Source organism: Microtus oregoni, unplaced genomic scaffold, assembly GCF_018167655.1.
Source record: "Microtus oregoni isolate MIOR12 unplaced genomic scaffold, Mior012 000032F_ref0000030, whole genome shotgun sequence".
Lineage (NCBI taxonomy): Eukaryota > Metazoa > Chordata > Mammalia > Rodentia > Cricetidae > Microtus > Microtus oregoni.
This window is the reverse complement of record NW_024543091.1, coordinates 14,427,951-14,453,573: the sequence shown is the minus strand read 5'-3', so window position 1 is coordinate 14,453,573 and position 25,623 is coordinate 14,427,951. Positions and strand designations below refer to the sequence as shown.

Here is a 25,623-nt window from a genome sequence, read left to right as displayed (position 1 = left end):
ACTTGAGATGGAGGCAGGAGAGTCGGGTCCTTCTCACTTACATAGAGAGGTTAAGGCCATCTGGGCTACAAATAACCCATCAGGAAGAGAAGAAGAAAAAAGGAATTCATAATGGTATAAGAACCGAGAGATGAGTGTTTCAGAGCATTTTCAGAATAGATCTGAGGACAGAGACAGAATCTAGACCTTGTGGTTCTAGAGAGCCATGGGCATGAAGGGAGGAAGGGGGAGGTCACTGTTGGTTGAGACTTGTTTTCTGTGGAGCAGGTGCTGTAGTCTCAGCCCCGGCCATCCCCCTGCTGTGTAGTCTGCACAACTTGGAGAGAAAAATAATAGCTGACCGTGATCCACAAAAGCTGTTTTGAACAGTGTTTGATGCGGAGTAACTGCTGTCTAAGTGTTATTACCAAACATTCTCTTGTAAAGTTTAGCTGAGAAAGGAAGAAAAAACATGTTCCACTTTGCTAGAGAAAGGAGGGGGAGTCAGGAACGGAGGAGTGTCAAAACACATTGATATACCTCGATAAACTAGGTCAAAGGGAAAACTGGCGGATAAAGGAGTTGGTGGAGGGCACTGGACAAGTGAATCCGCCCCACACAGGAGGAGGACCAGAAGGAGGTGGGTTCTAATTAGTGCCAGTGTTGGGAGTGGGCTTTGTAAATCAAAATGAGAAAGTTTATGAGGAGACGTGGTGGGGGTGTATAGTAAGTGGTGAGAAGGGTCAGCACTAGCTCTGTGATACTCGGAGAGAAAGGGAGATTTGACCGACTGGCTAAGATGTCCTCACTCCGTCTCTGCTCTTCAAAGCCCATGTGTCACAAGATGTCCTCTTTCATGTCTTCCTTTAGTAGGGTTCCCGGGACTGGAGAGATGGCTCAGCAGTAAAGAGCTCTTGCTTCCAGAGAACCTGAGTTTGGTTCCCAGTACCTTGTCAGGGAGCTTTGTAACTCTAGCTCCAGGGGACCTACATATGTCACACACACACACATACGTGTATCCCACCATGCTTGGAAAGGTGTAATCATTTTTAACTGCAGTTCGTCTTATTTTAATGTAATTAAAGATTTAACTTAGTTTGAAGACTTAAAATTTTAAGATTTATTTATTTTCAGTTATGTGTATTTGTGCATGTGTGTGTGAGCTGACGTGTACCGCGTGTGTGCAGGTCCTTCCTGTGTAACAAGTTTTATGCTGTGAGGTTTGAAAACATCTGTGGTCTTGAAAAGCTAGTTTTACAACCCCTCAATTAGCCACCTGCATTCAAAAGGGACGGTAAGGATCAAAGACATTTTTAAAATATCGAAAAAGTTTGTAAGACACCAGAACTGTGGGTCAGAGATCTGCATTCTAAATTCCTGCCTGTTTTACTGACTTGGTATGTAAACTTTTTAACAAAATGTAAGTTTCTGCAAATACTTAGCCTGTGTACAGATCCCTGAATTTTAAGGATACGAAGTAATAGAAATAATAAAATAGTAGCAGCTGTTAACAAGGAGAACTCTGGAAATCTGATCACGTGAACGGTTGGGCCGAGCCGCCGCTAAACGCCTCTGTTTTTAACAGCGACCCTTACGTGAGAGTGACGCTGTACGACCCGATGAGCGGAGTCCTCACCAGCGTTCAGACGAAAACCATCAAAAAGGTTAGATTTAGCCAGCTTCCACAAGTTTTTAATAAACTTTGTTTTTTAAATGACAAATTATTAAAAAATAAATTACACTATGTTTATTGTCTTTTAGTCTTTGAATCCAAAATGGAATGAAGAAATACTATTCAGAGTAAGTATGCATTTTATTTTATTATAAAAGAAAAAAATATTTTTTCTCCATATTAAATACTCATTTACAATATTCTAAAATACATCTTGGAATTTGCCTAGACTTTTGAATTTTGTTTATTATTCGTGTGTGTGTGTGAGTGAGGACATGCACTTGATGCAGTACACGTGTGGAGGTCAGAAAACAACCCTGAACTTGGTGCTCTCCTTCCCCCTTTTTATGGGTCCCCAGGATCAAACTCAAGCTCCAAGCTTGCATACAAAAATTTTTTTAACCTGCCAAGACATTTCACTGGGCCCAAAATTTTTAAAAGAAAATTTTAAGGTTTTTTTTCTGAGACGGGGTCTCCCTGTGAACTGTGTCTAGCCTGGGACTAGCTATATAGACCAGACTGGCTTTGAACTCACAGAGATCTATCTACCTCTGCTCTCTGAGTGCTGGGATTAAAGGTGTGTGTGGCCATGCCCAGATACCCAGCAATTTTTTTTTTTTTTTTAAGGCAGGGTTTCTCAGTGTAGGTTTTAGAGCCTCTCCTGGCACTGGACCAGGCTGGCCTCGAATTCACAGAGATCTGCCTGCATCTGCCTTCCGAGTGCTGGGATTAAAGGCATGTGCCACCACCGCCTGGCCCCAGCAAATATTTTAAGGAGAGTTAAAATTAGGGGTTGGAGAGATGTCTCAGGGGTCAAGAGCACTTGTTGGTCTTGCAGAAGACCTGGGTTCAATTCCCAGCACCCGAATGGTGGCTCAGAGCCAGCTGTCACTCCAGTTCCAGGGGATCCAGTGCCCTGTTCTCAGCTCTGAGTATGCCAGGCACACATGTACTTATACACCTAAAGTAAAAATAGATCTTTTAAAAGAGAGTTAAAATTAGGAACCCTCTGAAGACATGGTAGGACCACTAATCTTACTGTGAGAAATAAGAGGAGGCGATAGTGGTGAGAGATGATCGTGAGGCTGGACCTCCCCGTCCTCATCAACTCAAGTGAAGCAGACACAGTGCTCTTCCTCCACTCCACAGAGCCATGGGTGTGGAGACTGCTGTGAGGCCTGTGGCTCAGACGCTGCCTTGCAGGCCCTTTCCTGACCTGCCAGCCTTCTCACTCCACCTCAGATTCCAGCCCTTTGCCCCAGCTCTCAGGAGACTCTGAGGGACTTGTTTCTCAAGTCCTTACCATTCCACGCAAGGTGGAGGTGCATTCCTGTAATCTCTTGGCGAATCCTTCCTGCTTGTATTTTAATTAAAATAATTTTCCTGCCTCAGTTTCCCCATTGCTTGTGAACTCACATGTGGCTAGTGTTCTTTTGTTTATTTATTTGCTTTTTAAATGGTTTTTCAAGGCGGTCTCTCTTGTGTAACACCCCTGGCTCTCCTGGAACCCACTCTGAACTCACTCTGTAGACCAGGCTGGCCTTAAACTCTGCCTCCCAAATGCTGGGATTAAAGCCATGTGCCACCCCCGCCTGGCCGGTGTTCTTAAAAAAACATTTTCCCATTTTCTTTCTGCTTCTCCAATGTGTTCTTCACCTGTCTGACCTAGCTCACACCCAGGGTCACTGTGACTCTCATCTGCCAGGCTCCTCTAATCCCTTCCCCTTGGTGCAGTGCTCTTCTGGGTAAATATTTGTTTTGTTTTATTAAAACAAGAAAAAAATGTATGTGGCTGCAGCTGTGGAGCACACGGTTTCAGTCAGGGACAAGAAGCCTCCTGTCTGCATCAGACAGGCCGAGGTTTGTGCGGTTTCTTCAGTTCTCATGAAGGGAGACGGAAGGGAAGAACTTGCTGAGGATGGTCATGGGAGCCTCTCTGAAGGCCTCACCAACAACGTGCTTCTGGTGTCCATGGTGAGAGACAGCTCTCCTTCCACTCAGCATTGCAGGACCAGCATTTGAAACTGGTCTCAGATTTTGGATTCTTTAAGAAGTGGCACAGACTTGGTTAGAGCCATTTGGAGAAAAGTGAAACTAACTTTTGGTTTTCCTCTTTCAGCCAGAGGCTGCCTTGGACGGATTCCTTGGCATGTGTATGGCTCAGGAATGTTCAAAGTCCTCCCAAGTGGCTCAGTTACTTATTTAAAATTTATTATTACTTTCCTTACTGTATTTTGCTCAGAAGTTTGTGCATTTTTCAATGTACAAAAGTTTTCTTTGTACGTTGCTTTTCTCCTTTTTTTGAGAGAGAATGTCACTCAGGCTCCGCCCCTAGAGAGCCGCCTGCCTCTACCTCCTGAGTTCTTGGATTAGGGGTGTGTGTCACCATGCTTTGCTCTGCCCTTCTGTAGTATTAACTTCTCATTGGCCTCATAATGGCAGTCATGGTTTTGATGAATTTTATTTGTTTATTTTGGTTTTTAGATACAGTGCTTCTCTGTGTAGATTAAAAGCAATTTCTTTATTTTTGATTCATTTATTTCCGTGAAAGCGCTAACATAAAGATGTTACAGAAAGGAATGAACTAAAAACTAAAATTCTTCTGTTCATCTTCATCTCTACTTGTCTTGAGATTATTTGTTATTCTTGCTTTTTAACCACAAGAAAATGTGAAAATTGACTATAAAAATATCCTTGATGACTTCAGAATATAGGACAATCTTTTTTTAAAATTAATGCTTTAGGTTAGCATACAAAATAAATCATTCCATAGTGGTATGTTCAAACATGTGTCATCGTTCTGTGTTTTCTTTTATCCCCCACGGCCTTCCATGGCTCTCCCTGCCCCTGCCCACTGCTCGGCTGACACTCTTCCTTTCCCCAGTTACTCTCCCTTTTCCCTTTCTGCTTTCTGAATGCAGGGTTTCTAGTGCCTTTTCCGTTTCCCACTCCCCTTAAGATCTCTTCTTACTTCCTGGCTGGACGAGTTGATTCTTTGGAGTTTAATTTTCTGGGGCTCTATGTGTGAGTTATTGGTGTCATCTGATATGTGGCTGACACACATTTTACCCGCTCCACAGGATCTCTTCACTCTGGCAATGGTGTTCTTTGCTGTGCAGAAGCTTTTTAACATCATAGAATCCCATTTGTCAATTTTTTTGATTATTTCTTACATACTTAGCATCTTTATGATCACCAGAAGATCCTGGCCTGCACCTTGAAGTATGTTCCCTGGGCAGTTTTAACACTTCAGGATTTGCGTTAGGTCTGTAATGGATATTTGAATTGATTTTTGCACAAGACAAGAGATAAGGGCCTGTTTCATTGTTCTGCTTTGGGAGTCCACCCAGGATTAAAGAACTGCTCTCTCCAGAGGATGTTTTCAACTCTAGTCAAACATTGGGTGGCTCTTTGTGTGGGTTTAGTCGTCTGATCCATTCCCTTGACCTGCATACCTGCTTAGGTGCCTGTACCATGGCGATTTGTTATGTAACAGTATTCCTTCAGTGTAGGGTTGATTTAGCTGTTTGAAGTCTTTATTTCCACATGGATTTTAGGATTTTTTTTTTCTAGTTCTGTGAAGAATTTCATTTGGTGGGGCTGGGATTGATTTTTGAAGATTGCTTTTAGTAACAGCCATTTTCACAACATTACGTCTCTGGTCTTTGAATATGGGTGATTTTTTTCTATTTCTAGTGTCTTCGGTGTCTAGAGCTTTTCATTGTAGAGGCCTTTTACCTTATAGGTATTTAAATTTTTCTGTTTAGATCTATTTATTTCAATTTATATGTTCGAGTGTTTTCCTTGCATGTATGCATGTAAAGCACACATGTGCCTGGTGCCCCTAGGTCAAAAGAAGGCACTAGAATCCTCTGGAACTCATTTTGATCCACCATGGAGGTACTGGGAACTGGACCCAGGTTCTGCAAGAGCAACACATGCTCTTAACTGCTGAGTCAGCTCTCTAGCTCCACTTTTTTTTTTTTTATTCCTTTTTTTTTAATTTTCTGCTGGTATCTAGAAAATCTACTGTTTTTTTTCATGTTGATTTTTGTAGCTGCTGCTTTGATGAAGTGTTAACCAGGTTTAAGAATTTTCTGATGCACTCTTCAGGGCCTTTTAGGTAATGGTCAGTCACCTGCAAGGAGCCACAGTTTGACTTCTTCACTGTTCACCTTTTCTTTCTTCCTCTTACTGATGGGACTGAGACTTCTAGCTCTAAATAGAGTAAGAGTGAAAAGTGGGCATCCGAGTCTGGCTCAGGATTTTAGAGACTATGCTATCAGTTTAGCGTAATGTCAGCTGTAGTTTTGTCGTGACAGCTTTATTATGTTAGGGTATCTTCTTTCTCGCGGTTTCTTCAGGGAACCTTGCCAAAGGCCTTTCTGCATTGGTTGAAAGGATCACATGATTTCTGCCATTATCTCTGTGTATGTTCATTGATTGAGATGATTTTATAACCTCTACCCTTAGTTCTGCGTGTGTGTTCTGATGAAGCGCATTGATTTGCATGATTTGAACTAAGCATGTATCCCCAGAATGAAATCAGCCTGGCCATGGTGCACCTTTTTGTCGTATTCTTGAATTTGGTTTATAGATATTTTAGGGGTGTGCGTGTATGTGTGCTGTGTGTGTCTGCCTGTCTGTCTATATTCATTGCAGAATTGATCTATAACTTTCTTTGTTTTATCCTTTTCTGGATTTGGTGTTGGGATAACACTGGCCCTGCAGAATGAGTTTGGTGGTGTTCCCTCCCTGACTACTTTATAGAACAGACTGAGGAACACTAATATTGACTTGCCTTAAAGGTTTGTCTGAATTCATCAGTTGGTCTGTCTTGTTCTGGACTGTCTTGGTGGGTGACTGTTTATCGCCCTTCACTCTTGATTACATGGCTTTGAGTATTATTAAATCTTCATGTCTTCATGATTTAATAATAGCAGATCAGATATGCCTAAAAATTTATCCATTTTGTACCAAATTTTTGTTGAATTATGAGTTTATTTCAGATCTTTCTGATTTAAAAAATGCTTATTTATTTATTTGCGTGTGTGTGTGTGTGTGTGTGTGTGTACGCATGTGCCCATGCCTTCCACACTGTAGGTGTGCTGTGGCAGTCAGAAGACAACTCGGGAGTCAGTGCTCTCCTGCCATCTGAGATCAAAGCCAGACTGTCAGACCTACATGCAAGCCCTTCTATCTGCTGAGCTGCCCATCTCACCAGCCTCTTTCTGAGTTTCAAGAAAAGATTTATTTTTATTATTTTAAATTATGAATAGGTATATATGGGAAATTGAATGGGCCAGAGGATTCCCTGGAGCTGGAGTAACAACCGCATGTGAGCCACCTGGTGTGGGTGCTGGGAACTGAGCTCGGGTCCTAGAAGTGGAGCAAGTGCTCTTAGCCACTGAGCCAAACGAGGACCCCCCCGCCCCACTCTTTAATGTAAGCGCTCATACCTGAAAACTTTCCTCTTAGACCTGCCCGAGGTGCACCCCAGAGGTTCTAATAAAGTGGGCTTTCAATTTCTTTCTTTTTTTTTTTTTGTGGTTTTTCGAGACAGGGTTTCTCTGTGGTTTTGGAGCCTGTCCCGGAACTAGCTCTTGTAGTCCAGGCTGGTCTCGAACTCACAGAGATCCACCTGCCTCTGCCTCCCGAGTGCTGGGATTAAAGGCGTGCGTCACCACCGCCCGGCCTGGGCTTTCAATTTCACTTGACTCCAGAAGCTTTCTGATTTCTTCAGTGATACAGTGGTTATTCAAGAGACTCTCCAAATGTTTGTGTAATCGCTCTGTGTGTTTTTGCTGCTGATTTCTAGTTTAATTGCACTATGGCTGATAAGATGCAAGAGGTTATATTGATTCTTTTGTATTTGGTAAGTCTGGATTCATGGCCTAGAAAGTGATCTATTTTAGAAATGGTTCCATGGGCTGCTGAAAAGAATGTGTATCCTGTATCTTTTGGATGGAATATCCAGCAGATATCAGCTAAGTCAATTTGATCAGTGGTAGAGTTTAACTCTGAGCTATCTGTGTTGATTTTTAGTCTGGACAATGTTTCCAGAGGTGAGGATTCAGTACTGACCAAATCACCCACTATTACTGTCTGACAGTTTATGTCCTTTGTGTTTGTTTTGTAGAATTGGGAACCTTGGTCTTTGCTGTAAATATATTTACAAGTATTACATCTCCTTGATCAATTGTTCCCTTTTTTAGTATGTAGTCATCTTAGAAAAAAGCTGACTAATTTTGGTGCGAAGTCTACCTTGTCAGACACTGGAAGAACTGCCAGCTTCCAGTCTGTTTCATCTCACTCAGTAGACTGTGCCCCATCCTTGGTTTCACAAAGGACATGGGCATTTGTTTGTTTGTTTAAGAAACAGATCATTGGATTTAGGTTGTTTTTTTTTTTTTTAGATTTATTTATTTATTATGTTTGTTTTTTTTTTAAAGATTTACTTATCATGTATAGTGTTGAGTGTTCTGTTTGTATGTTTGCCTGCACGCCAGAAGAGGGCATCAGATTTTATTATAGTTGGTTGTGAGTCACTATGTGGTCACTGGGAATTGAACTCAGGCCCTCTGGAAGATCAGTCAATGCTCTTAACCTCTGAGCCATCTTTCCAGCCCTAGATCTAGTTTTTAAAACCACTCAGCCAGTCTATGTCTCATTATTGTTGACTTGAAGCCAGTTACATTTAAGGTCATAATAGAGTGACCTGTACTGAGTCCTGTAATTTTAAGGTTGTTTTTGTGGTTGGTTGGGTTACTGTTTGTTCTTTTCTTTTTCTGTTCCTATCAGATCTCCCTGGTTACCGTGTTAGACATGATGGATTCCTTCCTAGCTCTCCTTTGTTCATCTAGTTCTCTCTTGACAGTATTCTTTCCTGTGCTCTTGAGACAGGGTTTCTCTGTCTAACAGCCCTAGCTGCCCTGGAACTAGCTCTGTAGACCAGGCTGGTCTCGAACTCCCAAGTGCTGGGATTATAGGCATGTACCACCACTGCCCAGCTTTTCCTGTGCTCTTATGAGTGACTCTCTTTCCACCTCTTATGTAAGGTGTTCCTTGAAGCATCTTCTGTAACACTGGCTTGATGATTGTGAATTGCTTGTACGGAAATGTCCTTATTTCTTCACCAGTGTAAAAGTAGATGATGTGGGATGCCAGCTGGCGGTTCTCTGCCCGTACATTTGTTAACTTAGATGAAGTGGGCCAGTTACTTTAAAGTACAACTATCAAAACTTACAGAGAAATAAGTTGTCCAGATAGTCCTCTATCTCTTAAAGAAATTGAACTTTAAGTTAAAAGCATTCAACGAGGAGTTCAATCCCAGTAGTTCCACTGTTAACTTCTGTCACACATTCAACCAGTGTCTGGTGAAAAATTGAAGAGGAAGGAACGTCCCGCAGTTTGTTCATACATGAGGCCAGCAGTGCTCTGTTACCAAAACCAGATGTGGACAATGAGAGAATAGGACTGAGTATTGTTAGTATTCTAGTTTCATTTCCGTTGCTGTGATCACCCACCCTGACCAAAAGTAGTTTAAGGGGGTGGGGGGTAATTTGGCTTACACCTCGAATAACTGTTCACATAAAACCCATGTTCAAGAGCTGAGAGAAATGAAGTAGCCATGCTGTTTGCTCTCATCTAACTTTCTACTGTTTTCTGTAGTTCAGGTACACAGCCTAGGGAATGGCACTGCCCACAGTGGACTGGTGGTGGTGCTGGTGGGTGTGTGTGTTGCTGGGGATTGAATCTTCAGTTTTGAAAATGCTAGGCAAGCACTGTACCTCTGAGTTTATGTCCAGTCTTATTGCCAATCTGTCCCAAATGATTTCAAGTCTTTAGTCTGACATCTTCGTGGATCCACAAAATCAGAAAATGTCACTTTAATGTGACTTTTCATATCTCTTACAGATACCAGTACCATCTGGATAGGTAGGAAAGAACTTAATAGATCCCTGGAGCTAATATCCCTTGGTGGGTCAACAGATTTTGCTTTCCCCCATCACTTTGTGTGTTAGTACATGTGCACACAAAGACCAAAGGACAATCTTGGGTATTGTTTCTTAGGCATCCACCCTTTTTCATTGGGAAAGGATCTGTCTCTGGCTTACAGTGTACAGTTAGGCTAGGTTGGCTGGTCACTGAGTCCCAGGGATCTGCCTGTTTCCTTTGCCCTGTGCTGGAATTGGAAGCACACCTTACCAGACTGGCTCTTTTACTTCTAGGAATTGAGTCTAGGTCCTCAAGCATTTTACTGACTGAGCTCTTTCTGCAATCCAGAAAACTTTTCCTAAAGGTCCAGGATATAAAAATGTAGGTTCTTGGGGCTGGGAGAGAAAGTCAAGGCTCTAGTGTAGTTGCTTGTATGTACATATACAATGTAAGTGTAAACCTGGTTTGATGGTGTTAGGTAGAGGAGGAGGTATAAGGTGTAGCCAGTAGGATCAGAAGTTCAAGACCAGCTTGGGCTGGAATGTGATGGTACACCTACAATCAGCTATTCAGGAGCTAAGGCAGCAGGATCACATGAACCTAGGATTTTGAGATTAGTCGGTCCAACATAGCAGAGCCACGTTTCAAACATGTAAATAGATACAATAAGACCATTTAAAAATATAATTATTGCCACATACAATGACATATCCCTGGAACCCCAGTGCTAGGGGCATAAACAGCTTGATCAGCCTGGCTAAAATGGGAAGTTGCAGATTCAGCGAGAGATCCTTTCTCAAAAAATAAGTGTTTGAAGAAGGTGCCTGACATCCACTTCTGACCTCCACAGACATGGTATAGGTAAGCACATTTGCATACACATGCATACATGCATACAGCACAGATACACACGTTATATTTTGCCTAGCCCTTGTTTTAGATCAGTAAGACCCTTCTTTGATTAGAATCTATTCAGAAAGTCTTTCTCTTCCTTCCTTCTTTCTTTTTTGTTTTTCTTTCCTTTTTTTTGAGACAGGGTTTTTCTCTATAGCCTTCACTGTCCTGGAACTTGTTCTGTAGACCAAGCTGGCTTCAAACTCACAGCGATCTGCCTGCCTCTGCCCGAGTGCTGGGATTAAAGGTTTGCACCACCATGGCCAGACTTGTTATTTTTTTTTTTCTCCCCCACCCCATACCCCCAGCTTGGAACAAAACCCAGGGCCTTACCCAAGCTAAATCCCCAACTCCTTTATTTTTTTTTCTTCTTCAGCTTTTTATTTTCTTCTGTATTTTGAGAGACCACCACAAATTCACCTTAAACCATTTCTATTTGAGCCCAACAGCCCTTGCTTTCTGGAAACTCACTCTGTAGTGTGCTGGTTTGCATTTGTTTTATGCTTGTTAGTGTCCTAAGCATCTCTAAGGATGCTGCTTATAGTTTTCTTTTGTTATGTTAGCTACTTCCTTCCCTTTGGGAAGCATTTATGGTTTAGTTTTACTTTTTATTATTTTACTTATGTGTATGTGGGTGAGCCTGTGTACGTTCGTGGTATCATGCAGGAGCCTGCAAGGCCAGAAGAGGGTGTTGTATCCTTGGAACTGGAGTTGTGGCAGTTGTAAGTTGCCACGTGTATGCCGGAAAGCGAACTGGAATTCTCTGGCAGAGCATCGAGTGCTCTCTACCAACCACGAACCACTTTCCAGCCCCTAACAGCTATGATTTTTGATGATCTAATCATACTTAGCAGTTATAAAATGAAAAACTTCACATTGCTTCTGTATATAAAGTGCATATACATTCAGAGATTACATTTTACAGTTTTGGTTGCTGTCTATATTTTGTGTATCCTGAGCTGACTACCTTCCTGAAATCATATACAAAGAGATCTCACGTCATGGTGTGTGTGTTTGCGTGTGTGTGCGTGTTTGTGCACGTGTGTATGTGCAGCCGTGTGACCATCCAGAGGTAAGGATATTACATGAAATGCTCTCTCATTTGTAGAAGGGACCCCCTTCATTTTTAACATTTCATTCTTTGATGTGATTGTTATCTTTGTCAACTTAATAAAACGTTAAGTCTGCTGCACAGTGGTGGCACACACCTTTCTTTAATTCCAGCACTCAGGAGGATCAACTGAGTTTGAGGCCAGACTGGCCTGTGGAGTGAGTTCTAGAATAGCCAAGGATTCACAGAGAAACTCTGTCTCTAAGCACTCCCCCCCCCCCCCAATACAATCTAAAGTCACTTGGGAAGGGTGTCTCAAAGAGAGATTATCTAGATTGGGCTGGCTTGTGGGCATGTTTGTGGGAGATTGTCTTGATGATTAATTGATTCAGGAAGATTCATCCCACTGTGAGTGTCATCGTGTCCTATGAAGGGATCTTAGTCTGTGTAAGTATAGTGTCCAGGACTTCATGCTTGTGTAGCGAGTACTGTATCCACTGAACTCCTTCCTAAATACATTTTTTGTTTGCTTTTTGAGACAGAGTTGGCCCGGGACTTACCTTGTATGCCAGGCCAGCCCATAACTCATAAAGATTTGTATGCCTCTGCTCCAGAGTATTGGGATTAGAGGTATACACCATCATGCCCTGCCTAAATGTATTTTTATATAACATCACCTCTGGTTTATTTAAAAAAATAGTTTTGTTTATGTTTGATGTTAAGTAGATTTTAACTATTGGAATATTTCAGCAAAAATGGAAGACATTAGCTTTGAAAAATATTGTTGCAACAACAAAAGTGTTTGAACTCAGGAAACTGTGGGTGACGTGAGTCTGGACTGTCTGTGTAATTTAACTGCATAACTGGGTCACCAAGCTGCCACTTTTGAAGATGTTTCTTGGCCTCTGGGGCTTGATGTCCATGGCGTTAATGAAAAGCTGTTTTTCTCACTTAGGTCCTTCCACAGCAGCACCGGCTTCTTTTCGAAGTGTTTGATGAAAATCGGTTGGTAAGTCGAGTCACGCCGCATGAGTGTGAAGGATGCGGGAGAGTGGTGGGGGAGGAGGGTTCAGGAGCCTGTGAATGGAGAGACGGAAGGGCTGCTTATGGAGGTGCAGTGTTTTTCTCTCCTCTTTCCTGGAGTTGATCCTACCATTCCATTCTGTTCCTAAGCTGCTCTCTTGGCTATCTAGACAATAAAGTTTCCCTGAAAGCCTGTGTGGCAGAAGACGGAGAAGGGGAAGCCCCTCTTCTGTTTTCCATGCCTCGTCTGCTGACTCCTACACTCTCTGCAGTTGTGTATCTATGCAATGTTACAGTGCTGTCTCCTCCCACCTCCCTGTGTGAGAGTGAGTGTGTGTCCCCACCAGTTTCAGTGGAGGTCAGAGAACAACCTCCGAAGTCAGTCCTTAGGAGCCACACAACTTTTTTATTTTGAGACAGGGTCCTGTTGGCTTGGAGCTTTGCTAGGTAGACAAGACTAGCTATACTTCTGAGTGTCCTGGAACTTGCCCAGTTCCACCTCCTATCTTCCAGTGCTGGATTTGTAAGTGTGCACCACTACACCCATCCTTTTATACAGGCACTAGGACTAAAACGCAGCTCCGATGGTAGCTTTTCTGGAGTTTACCTGTTGTAGGAAGGCTGCTTGTTGGTTCCCGACTGCTCAGCAGCTCAGCCCTGAAATAACCACACAGAAACTATATTATTTACAAGATTAGCTCTAACTTCTTATTGGCTAACTCTTACATCTTTATTTAACCCATTTCTAGTAATCTGTGTCTCGCCAGGTGACTGTGGCTTACTGGCTAAAGTTCCAGCGTCTGTGTCCAGTGGGGCTACATGTCTTCACCCTGACTCCACCCTAAGTATCCCTGGCTGTCCTGGAACTCACTCTGTAGATTAGACGAGCCATGAATTTGCAATGACTCTCCTATTTGTGCCTTCTAAGTGCTGGATTACAGGCCTGAATCTCCGTGCTTAGCCTGGTTTCATTTTTGTAAAATGATCACTCTGCCTCCTGCCTTCCAGAGAAAACATCTGGATGCTCTGTAACTTTCCTCTTTTTCCCTCTTTAGGACGCCTTTTCAGACCTTCCCCCGGGTGGCTTACATTTATATTTTATACCTGTAAGGTTTTGAACATGTGGATTGTGTTAGTTAGCTTTCCAGCTCATTGACAGAATATCCGAGAAAATCTACCAAAAGTAGGACAGGCTTATTCGGCTCATGCTTTTAGGGGTTTTGTCCATGGGCTCTTAGGACTGCTTGGGGGCCTGTGATGAGAGGGAGCATCATGGGAGAAACGTCTGCTAGAACAGAACGGCTTGCTTTCGTGGGCCTGAGATGAGGGGTGGGGGCAGGGTTACTTTCTTAATGGAGTCCCTACCTCCGAACTCAGCTGTGAATGTGTAAATGAATCCATTGATAAGGTCAGTGCTCTTGTGATGCCCCCTCACATCCCGGTTCTGAGCACTGGTGCGCATGCTCCAGTCACATCCCAGGTCTGAACACTGGAGCAGATACTCCGGTCACATCCCGGCTCTGAACACTGGTGCAGATGCTCGGGTCACATCCCAGCTCTGAACACTGGTGCTCATGCTCCGGTCACATCCTGGCTCTGAACACTGGTGTGCATGCTCGGGTCACATCCCGGCTCTGAACACTGGTGCAGAAGATCCATCTTTTGCACATGAGCTTTTGACACACTTCAGATACGAACCTTAACACACATAAAAGTAGGGTCAAGTAGTCAGTTTTGGTTATCATATAAACACCGAAAGAGGAATTAAATAACCTGACTCACTTTTTTAACTAACAAAGGATGTGAGAAATGGCATAGTGTTAAAAGAGCGGGCTGTAGAGTTGTGAGAGCCAGAGTGTGGATCTCAGTACCGGGATAGCAGACCAGGGTCCTGCAGATGCCGTGCGGAGGCCAGTGCCCTACTCAGAGGGGAGTGGAGACAGGAGGATTGCTGCCGATGGCTGACTTCCAGTCTGCCAGCAAAGCCATGAGACCCGGACTAGGGAGGAGACTCTCCTTACAGGAATAAGTGGAGGATGATAGAGGACATCACTTTTCTGTGTGTATCTGCACATACATGTATCATTAACTCACATAGACACACGTATACAAATAAATAATTTTTAAATGAAACTGCTTTTTAAAAAAAAGCTATTGTTATATGGTGTAACTTTTTTTCCTTTTCAAGAAATGAGAATTGAGTCTTGTTTCGATGTGCTTTCCTTGTCACTGATTGATAGACGTCCTTGGTGTCTTCTTGGCTCAGCTCTGAGTGAGTCTCTAGGTTGGGGATTTGGGAGCTGAATTTCTGATTACTTTGACATCACTGTTCCTTTCCCTGCTGGTGTTCATGCTGAAGTGGCTCTGCCTGGTCCTTGGGTATGTACTACTTTATACTTTATTTAAGTTATTTGGATGTCGTCCATAAGGAAGGACAGTGCCTGCTTTCCCCTTTGCCTGGTTGTCTAGTCCTTACTTCCAGGGACTGTCACAGGGTGTAACTGTTTCCTCACTCCCAGCATCACTGTTTGTCAAACACTTTGTGTTTGGTGCTCTACTGTGTGCCGTGCAGAGCTGGGAGGAGAAACTACCTTTGGTATTAGTGATTATACACTTCTAGGTGATAAATGTGGCACTTAAAACTTTAGCACTTTAAAAAATGTTTTTATTCTTTTAATTATGTGCGTTTGTACAGCTATGTGCAGTGCCCTCAGAGGGCAGAAGAAGGCATTAGATCCCCTGAGGCAGGAGTTACAGTCAGTTGTGAGCTACCTAGCATGGGTGCTGGGAACTGAACTCTAGTTCTCTGCAAAAGCAGTGTACAGTCTTAAATGGTGCATTATCTCTCCAGCCAGCTCCAAATAATTAATAAATTTAAGGTAAGGGGCCGGAGAGTTGGCTCAGAGGTTAAGAGCACTGGCTGTTCTTCCAGAGGTCCTGAATTCAATTCCCAGCAACCATATGGTGGCTCACAACCATCTGTAATGAGATCTGGTGCCCTCTTGTGGGCTGAACACTGTATACATAGTACATACATAATATACATAATAAATCTTTTAAAAATTGAAGGTAAAACCAAAGCCATGTATTAATGAGGATGAAATGGATCCACTCCAAGAACTCTAGAGTACCGTTAGAGTCTTGGCTCTGATTGGCACATTAGTGGTAACCCCAGACAAATCAGAAAGTGTTCCCTTTGGAAAATTAAGATCCTGAAACAGGATATGGAAGTGCATGCCTGTCATCCCTACCTTTGGGAAGCAGAGGCAGGAGGATACAAATTTCAAGATTATCCTCAGCTACATAAGGAGCCATGGAGCGAACTTGGGCCCATAGGAGATCCTACCTCCAAAAAAAAATCAAAATTTCAGAATTAATTATTTAAAATAAAAATGCAGATGTCAGTATTTGCCCTGCCTGTCTCACATAAGATAATGGCTCTAAAAGCACTCAGAAAAATCTCCTTTTCCCCCTAGACAAGATCACGCTATATAGCATTCGCTGTCTTGGAAGTCATGTAAGCCAGACTAGCCTCGAACTCACAGACATCTGCCTGTCTCTGCCTCCCCAACAAGTGTTGGGATTAAAGACATGTATTAATAGTCCCAGCGGTTGCAGTTTAATTTAATTTACTTACTGAGGCAGGGTTTCATGTATCTATCCCAGGCTGACTTCAGACTCCTTTGGTATCTGAGGATGATCTTAAACTTCTACTCCTCCAGTCTCCACCTTCCCAGCGCTGGGATTATAGGTGGCATTTGTGGAGTTGCAGATCAAATTCTGGGCTTCTAGCATGTTACACAAGCAATCCACCAGCTGAGTCTCATCCCCAGCCTCAGAAATTTCTTCACGAAAGTACAGATTTAAAATGTCATTTAACATTTAGCATGGTACCTGCTTTTGTGTTGTGTATCTGTGGTGTCGATCCTCATGTGTGCTGGAAATAGGTACTTCTCGAGAAGTGAATGTGAGCATCTGTCAGGGCCAGGAAAAAACTAGAGTTGTGCTGAGCACCACTCCCTCCTCAGCACACAACTGAAGCCCAGACGTCACCTACAGTGCGGTGGGAGCCATAACCACCAGGTTGGGCATCCAGCAACGGACCTCCACCACTGTAAACGTCATTTATACATGACACTTGCTTTTGAGAAAAAATAGGGCTACATTCATATATATATGAATGTATATAGCTGGTTTTAAGGCTTGGGGTGATGGTGGTCATGGCGGTTCATGTTCTTAGTTATATCTGGAGGGCGATATGCCTTCAGGATGATGTGCCTGAAGACAATGCAAGAAACAAAAATAAGACAGTGCGCAGGAACCTGTGTGTCAGCAGTCTCAAAAGCACACCTGTGCTAAGACCTTAGTGGTTATTCTCACTGAAGTCTGAGAGGGGGAGATTTTGAGGGACTAGTTTACAGGCTTGTACAAACTGACAAGGGGAGCTGAATGTAGATAGAATTTTTCTATTGAAGGCAGAAGTAGATCCTTTTGGAGGCTGGAGAAACGGCTTAATGGTTTGGAGTAGATACAGAGAGGATCTGAGTTCAGCTCTTAGCACCCATGTCAGGCAACACACAACTGCTTGTCCCTCCAGCTCCAGGGGACTCTTAGGCCTCTGAGGATACTACACTTACATTCATATGCACAAACACGCACACACACATGCCGAATTTAAAATATTAAAAATAAGTCTTTAAAAACCCAAACAAGCCAGCTAGTGCTGGCACAAGCCTTTAATTCAGCACTCGGAAGGCAGAGGCTGGTGGATCTCTGTGAGTTCGAGGCCAGCCTGGTCTAGAGAGTGAATTTCAGGACAGCCAGGGCTACACAGAGAAACCCTGTCTCCATAAGCAAAAACAAAACAAAACAAAACAAAAAGATTAAAAACACACAAACAAAATTGCCTCTTTGAGAAACCTGCCTTCTGTGTTGAGGCCTTTAGCTGATAGATAAGGCTCGCTCACACTGGAAGGCTGTCTGCTTTACTAAAAGGCTGCTGGTCTTCAACTGCACATCTTCAGCAGTGTGTAGACTGGAATTTAGCCAAACAGCCAAGTGTCAGAATGCGGTCAAAGGATAGGTACCACTACTTGCCACAGTAGATCCCAGTCCTCAAGGTTCATCTACAGTTAGCGTCACTTCGCTAGTGCCCATCCACACAGCGTACATGATAACTTTATTCTATGTGGAAATAATCAGTGACCAAACAGCTCAGAGGCGGGGCCAGCCTCGGCACTGCCCACCTGTCAGTGACCAAACAGCTCCAAGTGAGCATCCGAGCTCCAGACTTCAGGCACCATCCATTTCTTTCCAGACTGGATTTCGACAGGACAAGTTCAGGGTCCTCCCAGATGAGGCTGCCAGCACATCCTGTTCCCTGGCTTGAGGTCAGAGTTGACACTGGCTCTTCTAACTGTGCTGTGTGGCTCCCTCTGCTTTAGACCTGAGCTCACGATGCAGGCTATTCAGCATTTTGGGATTTCAACACATGATTGTCTTCCCCGACTCTTCTTTGGCTAACTTCTCTCTGGATTCGTCACGTGCCAGTCATTCGTTGCTTCTCATCTGCCTGTAGAGCTTTAGAAGTTGCAGCTGGGTTGTCTTTTTGTCGTTGAGACATCTCATGTAGCCCAGGTTGTCCTCAAACTAACCATGTACTGGAGGAGGATCTTGAACTCCTCATCCTTCTCTCTCCACTTCCTGAGTGTTGGGATTACTTTGTTTGCCACCATACCAGGTTTATAGGGCACTAGGAATCACATCTAGGGCTTCACGCATGTTAGATAAGCACTCTACCAACTGATAAACAAACAAAAACCCACCAAAGTAAAAGAGAAAAAAAAATGGGTATTCAAGGTGGCTACCGTGACAGTATCTACCCATCATCCTCCACCCCTGCTGGAGTAACTTGGTGCCTGTTTTATGCTCAATAGGATCAGAAGGGGCAGGGGGAGCCTGGTTATGATCCTCACAGTCTAGAAGCTCAAGATCTCATTGCTAAGTTGTTTGTCAAGGAGAAAACATCTGGAATTGTTTCATATTAATAATCAGACTTTTTTCTCGATAACTGTCCCGAGGCCTGTGTACTTCGATCGTACTGATTATCCAATTACAAGTGAACCATTTAAGATGGCAAACTCCTAATTTAATCCAAAAAAGAAAGTTAGAAGGAAGAAGCAAGGTTAGGACTTTTCCTTTGTTACAGAAAGAGTAATAATAAAGGAGTATTTACTGAAGTCTGTAAGGCATAATGGCTTGTATTAAACTACAGCATAATTATCGTATTATTAAACTATTATGCACCTTCTAAAGTGTGGTGTGTTATTCCAGTCAAATAAAATTTAACAAATTCTAGTTTGTTATGTCTTAACTGGTTAAAAATACTCTTAGAAAATTTGGATTAAAAACAGATCTAACTTAAGCAGTTTTCTTTTTCAAACAAAGTATGAGTATATGTTTTACATATTTGTTTTTACTTAGGAAAAAAAACTTACTTAGAAAAATACAACTTGGGTGTAGTACCATGTGGTGTAAACAACCGAACCATTTTCCTTTTACTTTTCCTATGAATGAGCCAGTATATATTTATTGCTGGAGTTCTTGCTATAAAATTCAGGTAAGGGGTTTAAATATACCCTAGAGTATTATTTAAAAATAAATTTGTTTCTTTCAAATAGAATACCAACCTTGGTCTCTGACATTTGGGAGAGAGATTAAAATATTCAGCTTTTATTGCCGAGTAAGCTGAAAATACAGTAAAGGTTATGTAAACACAGATCAGAAATATATATCTATATATACACAGAATCACAACCTCTGGAGGACAGGCCATGTACTGTTCGCTGCTGTGAGAGTTTTATCAGCACTTGTAATTCTACCTCAAAGGCAGTGCTAGCAGCACGCAAAAATGTAAACAAGTGCCGCTTTGTTTATGTAATGAAATATGTGGCGTGGTTTTTATTTCTTTATAGGTATCTAACAGTTGCTTGGCTTGTTTCAAAGCACCGGTAGGGGCCAGCAGAGAACTCCTTCAGAACAGAATTGGCATTGAGATATGTTTATTTGACGTGTTAAATCCTCTTTAGACTTCTTTACCACAACACTCTCTCTTTAAGTGAATGAATTGCACACAGAGGAATAAAATATCCAATGTGTTCAAACTATATTGGGGTATAGATTTTCTGTCTAATCTGCATATATTTTTAATGGAATGTTTGCCTAGGCCATTTCTTGGCAGGATTTTAATAGTCAAAATATAAACGGCATCATTTAAAGACTGTACTACTTGGCTGCAAAAAGCCTTAAAATTACAGGACAAAATGGTTGGTGACAGCTTCTCTTTGGCCTTTTTTTAAAATTTCCCCCTTGAGGAGGTTGTTCAGTGTTTACGGCAGTGTTACGAGGCTCATTTTGTAGTTCAGCCTGTCAACTTTCACTTTCATAATTGTGTTTTGCTAAAATATTTATCTGTTTAATTTAACACTAAGGTTCCTCCCCCCCAAAGTTTTCATATTTCCAAATGTATTTAACTGTTTGCACTTACTCTTTAAAAAAAAAATTACAGTTCATATTCCCAGCATTAACTAACCTGACTAAATCCCTCAGTATGGCTACTATTTGGAAATTCAATCTTCAATTTGATACTCAATCACACGGGTTTTATTCCTACCCACTTCCTGTAATCCTATACCTTTGGGTGAAAATATTAGTGGTCAGGATCGCTGGGGAAAGCACAGGCACTGAGATTTCTGGAGTTAAATGTTCGTTTTGTAGGGCTGGGGTGAAAAACACGGTTTCAAGTTGAAATGCAAGAAGCTTGTTGTTCTTGCGTTACTCATTCATGCAAATTGGCGAAGGTATAATTGAAACAAGGTTGGCTGTGTTTGAGTCAGGGCTGCAGCTGAGCTCAGCTTAAAGGTCGCTGGAAATCAAGTGCTTTGTCAGTGAAGGCGTTCTGACTACGGGCGATTCTAGACACTTGGGAAATGTCAGTGCCCGGCATGGGTCGTCCTTTTCTATGAAATCGGGTATCTCACGTTGTCCTAAGGTTCAAGACGCCTCCTGACCAGCTTTTCTCACGCCACCGATGGTTTTTCCTCTGGGTGCAGCGCAGCTGCTGCTAACACGTCTACAGACAGAGATCTTTGTTTTGACTCTCAGCCCTGAACATGCTTGGAAATGAGAACAAATGGCACAGAGTTTACGATTGCACTTCGCAGCCAGCAGAAGCAAGACTTACCCACTGTCGGAGCCCTCCGGAGATGACCTGGAGAGACCGCCCCGAATCTCAGTGGCCAGCGTTGTTCAAATGAGGCTGACCCCCAGACAGACACCACTGGCTCCGTGGATAGAGCAAAGATCCTCTGAAAGCAGTGGCAAAAAAAGCAGCTGCCTGCAGATCTCGCTGCAGCCCAGGTACGGAGGGGATCTTCCATCCAGCACTGCCGTGGCCGACAGGGATGACGCTTCCTTTACCGGTGTTTTGAAGGATGGTATTTGCAGCAGCACCAGGGTTGATGGGGAACTGCCCAGTGCCAGTGATGGCAGCCTCTTAGGTGCTTCTGCTGTGTGCAGCGGCAGCATCAGTCACTTCTCAGCCAGCGACAGTGGGTCTTACAGCAGCAGTGGCAGTGACTATGGGTCGTGTGCAAGCATCACAAGTGGAGGCTCCTACACCAGCAGTGTTGTCAGTGACAGTAGCAGCTATGAGACCTTTTTTAGTGGAAATTTACCTTCCGACAGCACCTCCAACAGCAGTGTGCCAGTCAGCTCTATTCCCCGTGAAGTTCTGTGCCGAAGTCCCAGTGGCCTTCCCTTCACCCAGGAGAACCTGGATCATGGAGCAGAGATTATGAAACTGCCGGTGAGCAGGAATCCAAAAGTCCCACTGAAACGCTGCACGTCCTTGGTCATTTTCCCCAGGAGTCCTTCAAACACCCCGCCAGCATCCCCGACAAACAGGGGTGCCTACCAGACCTCACACCAGTTGGTTGTATCTCCTACTGAAACTGCACATCATGAAGATGGCACTGGCACCAAAGGCTTTCTGTCGACAGCTGTCAATGGGGTTCGATTGTCTAAAATGGTCTGTACTCCTGGAGAAGCCAGAGATGTACGGCCTCTCCACATCAAGAGCTCACTGCAAAATAAAATTGTCATTTCGAACAATAGGCCCAAACAGACTGTGTGTGAGAAGCTGCCTGAGGGATTTTCCTGTGTGTCGGTGCACTGGACCCAGCAAAAACCAACCGTGTCAGGCTGTGAAAACTCACGTGGTGGCTGCATATCTGAGAGGTCAGAGCTCCAGCTCCAGCCCGATTCGGACCATGCCATACTCACGCAGAGGGCATCCCCCTGCTCACCAGCCACACCAGACGTGGATTGCCATAGAAATAGCCGTGGAGAGTTGGAAAGACCAAATGCACAGATAAGCAAAAGCCATGCTGCCTTACAAAGAAGTGTTTCACTGGGAGGGACGTACCCGAATGTTTCCTGTCTGTCCAGCCTGAAGCACAATTGTTCCAAGGGGGGACCATCTCAATTACTCATAAAGTTTGCGTCTGGGAATGACGGTAAAGTTGATAGTTTGTGGAGAAAGGGACACTCGGCAAACGAGCTGTCTGGCAAGGTAAGTGTCTTTCGGTCTTGCTAAACACTGATTTCGTTCGTGTGACTTACTGAAACTGTTGGTTATAACTGGTTATAACAGTGTCTGTTCTTACCTTCTGGCCCTTATCGTGGGAGTATGTGGAAAGTATCAACTTTCTATTTGTAAATCTGAAGAACTCTCTGTTGTTTTCCACTCTTTTTTAACCAGTGGATAGACTACTAAAAAATTACCTTTCCTTGCTGATTTAAATCATGAAATTCTTCTAGAACTGGCTGGGTCTTATAACACTCAATTCTGGTGTGTATTTTTTTTTCATGCACGGCCCCATGTGCTCTTCCAACCTTAAGAAATCACCATTTCCTTCTCTCCCCTCCATAATCATTGTGAAATAAAGCCACGATAGAGTTCCTTCAAAAAAATGTAAGCCCCAAACACAAAAATGTGACTGCCTGCTTATGCACGAACGCAGAAGAAATAAATGCCTTTAAAATGTATGTATTTGTGAGATCGATGATAAAAAGTCTGTTATACTGCGTGTTTTAGAAGAGGAAAAATAACTGGGCTTTGCGTTTATATATACCCTAACCACAGGAACGTTGTTCCACCCTGTTTTTGTTGAGTTCCCGGTTAGTGCCGCCTCCCAAATGTAACTCACTTTTTCAACACTATTGATTCCTAAGTTTTATGAGTTTGAATTGGTTTAAACTTACTAGGTCATTCCTGTAATTTCCTATTTACTACCCTAGTTTGTTGTTTTGACAGTGTTGCTTTATTTTATTAGTAATTTAACAGATCGGAGCCAGATTGGCTCTCTATGTAACTTGGCCTTTCCAAAGCATTTAAAGTGTTTTGAACTAAAGTTGCCTTTAAAAATTCTGTATTTGGAAGGTCTTGCTAAATTCCAGGAAATTTAATTGTTTTTTCTGACTACATTAACTCTAGATTGACAGACAGCACATAGGTTTTTTTTTTTTTATTCTTTTTTATTTATTTATTTTTTTGAAGGTGGGGGACAACACCTTATCTGTTTTCCTAATACCCAATATCTATATTAAATGTTAGGGGGGAATTCAGATAACTACTAGACAAGTAGAGTTAGAGAATTAGGTAATTGGTTTTTCTCTTTGGAAATCTGTTAAGTCCAATCACTGTTCCCAAGGTTAAGCTCTGCAGCTACTTTACTGTGGTAAAGAGGGGTTACATTCCAAATTCTGACCTGTGTTACAGATAGTCAGTTTAATTCCCCACCACCACACCAAAAAGAGGAGGAGAACTGGAGGCTTGAAGCGACATTATAATCTGTTGACTCAATCAGTGTTTCAAACTTATTTAAAAGCAATCTGAAGAAGTCATGAACCTGGAAAAAATTATAGAACTAACCCTAAGACAGTTGTCCTTATGGAAACGTTACCATTTGTTAAGGACGCTTTCCAAAGGGCACTTTAAATGTAGCCATTGAAGCATTAAGTGCTGTTGCATTGCTAAGAGCGTATGTTTTCATGGACCTTTAAACTTTCTAGCAAACTAACAAATACTGCTTTGTGACACCTTATGCCTAGCTTTGCCCAAACTCTGTTGGTTGTGAGAATCCAGAAAGTATCATGTGTCTGAGAACTTTAAATTGTTCTTCAACATGCACTGAACAATTTCCTCATAAAAATCCTAAAAGCAGTATAACAGTTATACTTATTGTCTACTGTGTCTAATTTGATCTCACTGATAAATGGCAAATTGAGGGCTTATACTAATTCCTTTTCTAAACATGGAAGTAATACTGTGTTTATCAATAATGATATATTAATCTAATTATAGTGGTTTATTGTAACTCGCTTATAAATAAACAACTCCCAAAATATTTCTCATGTCTCCACTTAGTCTGGGTTCATGTTCAGAGATGCTGAGTCTGCATTCACATTTAACAAGTTGATACTGGAACCGCTCTTGGTAATGTCAGCTCTCCATACTGAGCAGCAGTGAAATCAAATAACTGCTTTGGTCAGAGACCCTGGTGTCTGAGGTAGAGAGGCCTCCAGTTTCTCCTCTCGTGTGTTCAGCTACCAGTTTCCAGCAGCCTAGTGTGGAGTTTATAGGTCTCTTAGAATCCCAGCTCGTAAATGACTAATGTTTACTGTCCAAGGAAGACTTGTAACCTGTGTCTAAGACACAGGCTATCCTTTGTCCTTACAGCCTAGACTAGAGATGGGCTCTTGAAACCTCATCATGATGGCTCTTGTGTTTTCTGAGTGCATTTGAAATACAGTCTTAGGTAGGTAAAGGCAATAATGATGGCCCGTGACCCACCAAGAGAGGTTTGGTGTTTCATTGATGACTATAGTAGTCTGTCAGCTTAATCAAGAAATAGATTGAGGAGCTAAAGGACAGTTCTGAATAGTTTTGATTCTAAAATCTGGAGTTTGTTTGTTTTTAGTTCCCTTTCCCTGTGTGTTATGTTCTGAATCTCTGTTGTTGTGTTGTTAGGATGCCCAAAGGCTCCATTGCCCTGTTTAGTGAACCTCGAACTCAACCCTGGCTTGGCTGTGCCTTCCGTTGTCCATTTGTGTTCATGTTTCTGTTAGAAACTTTGTTTTTCTTTTTTTTTTTTAAATAAAGGTTTTCTGCTTGTTGTCTAGTACTTAAGTACCCTAGATAAATATATCACTTAAGCCTAAAGGAGTAGATCTTAAAATATTTTTATGTCTTAATTTTTATCATTATTAATCTCAAGATGATATAATTCAGTAATTACTCTTAAGATCAATGTTTTAAAGATTTGCATATTTTAGCATCCATTATTTTTTGCAGTATTTTATATTTTACATAATTTCATGGACATTATGTCTAGCTTAAAAAACACTTAATCTTTCCCATAAAATGACATAGCCTGGAGTTGGTGGTGCACACCTTTAATTCCAGCACTCAGGAGATAGAGGCAGGCAGATCTCTCTGAGTTCGAGGCCAGCCCAGTCTACAAGAACTAGTTTCCAGGACAGGAACCAAAGCTACAGAGAAACTCTGGTGTGTGTGTGGGGGGGGGGGGTGTATAAATAAATATCAATGCTGGAACTATGATGCAACATAGGAATTTGGTCAAAAAAATGTTTCTTAGAAGTGAAGAGTTATAATAATGACTTGAGAGGTATTTGGGCCTGGAGTATTTGCTTGGAGATACTATGTATTCTCTGCAGATATATCATTTCACATTCATTTAGCATACATTTAAATATTGGGCATTGACAATAAAAGGTGAATAGAGTATGATCTTTGTTTAAGGGGACAGCAACGTTATAGTAACAGAGACAAACAGTAAAATATAACTATGTCACTGATGAATGTGTGACAAGGAAGCATGGCATTGAAGGGACCTGTTAGGGGTCTGCACAGCGGAGCTGGGTAACACAAGAGCTGGGTCTGGACAAGTGAGTTGAAGTTTACCAGGAAAGTCTAGACTGATAT

General features: G+C 42.4%; 1 protein-coding gene across 2 annotated transcripts in view; it reads left to right on the top strand.

The window, feature by feature from the left end:
* The window catches only part of Nedd4 (NEDD4 E3 ubiquitin protein ligase), a 97,251-nt gene that overhangs the window by 14,650 nt on the left and 56,978 nt on the right, over nt 1–25,623 (top strand). The window contains exons 4-6 of one of the 2 annotated variants that reach the window (XM_041679407.1): nt 1,565–1,643; nt 1,741–1,779; nt 12,490–12,543. In XM_041679407.1, coding sequence (XP_041535341.1) covers nt 1,565–1,643; nt 1,741–1,779; nt 12,490–12,543 — 172 coding nt within the window. Of the gene's footprint in view, nt 1–1,564; nt 1,644–1,740; nt 1,780–12,489; nt 12,544–20,733; nt 22,189–25,623 lie in introns of those variants that run through there. The other variant, XM_041679405.1, reaches the window with a different exon arrangement.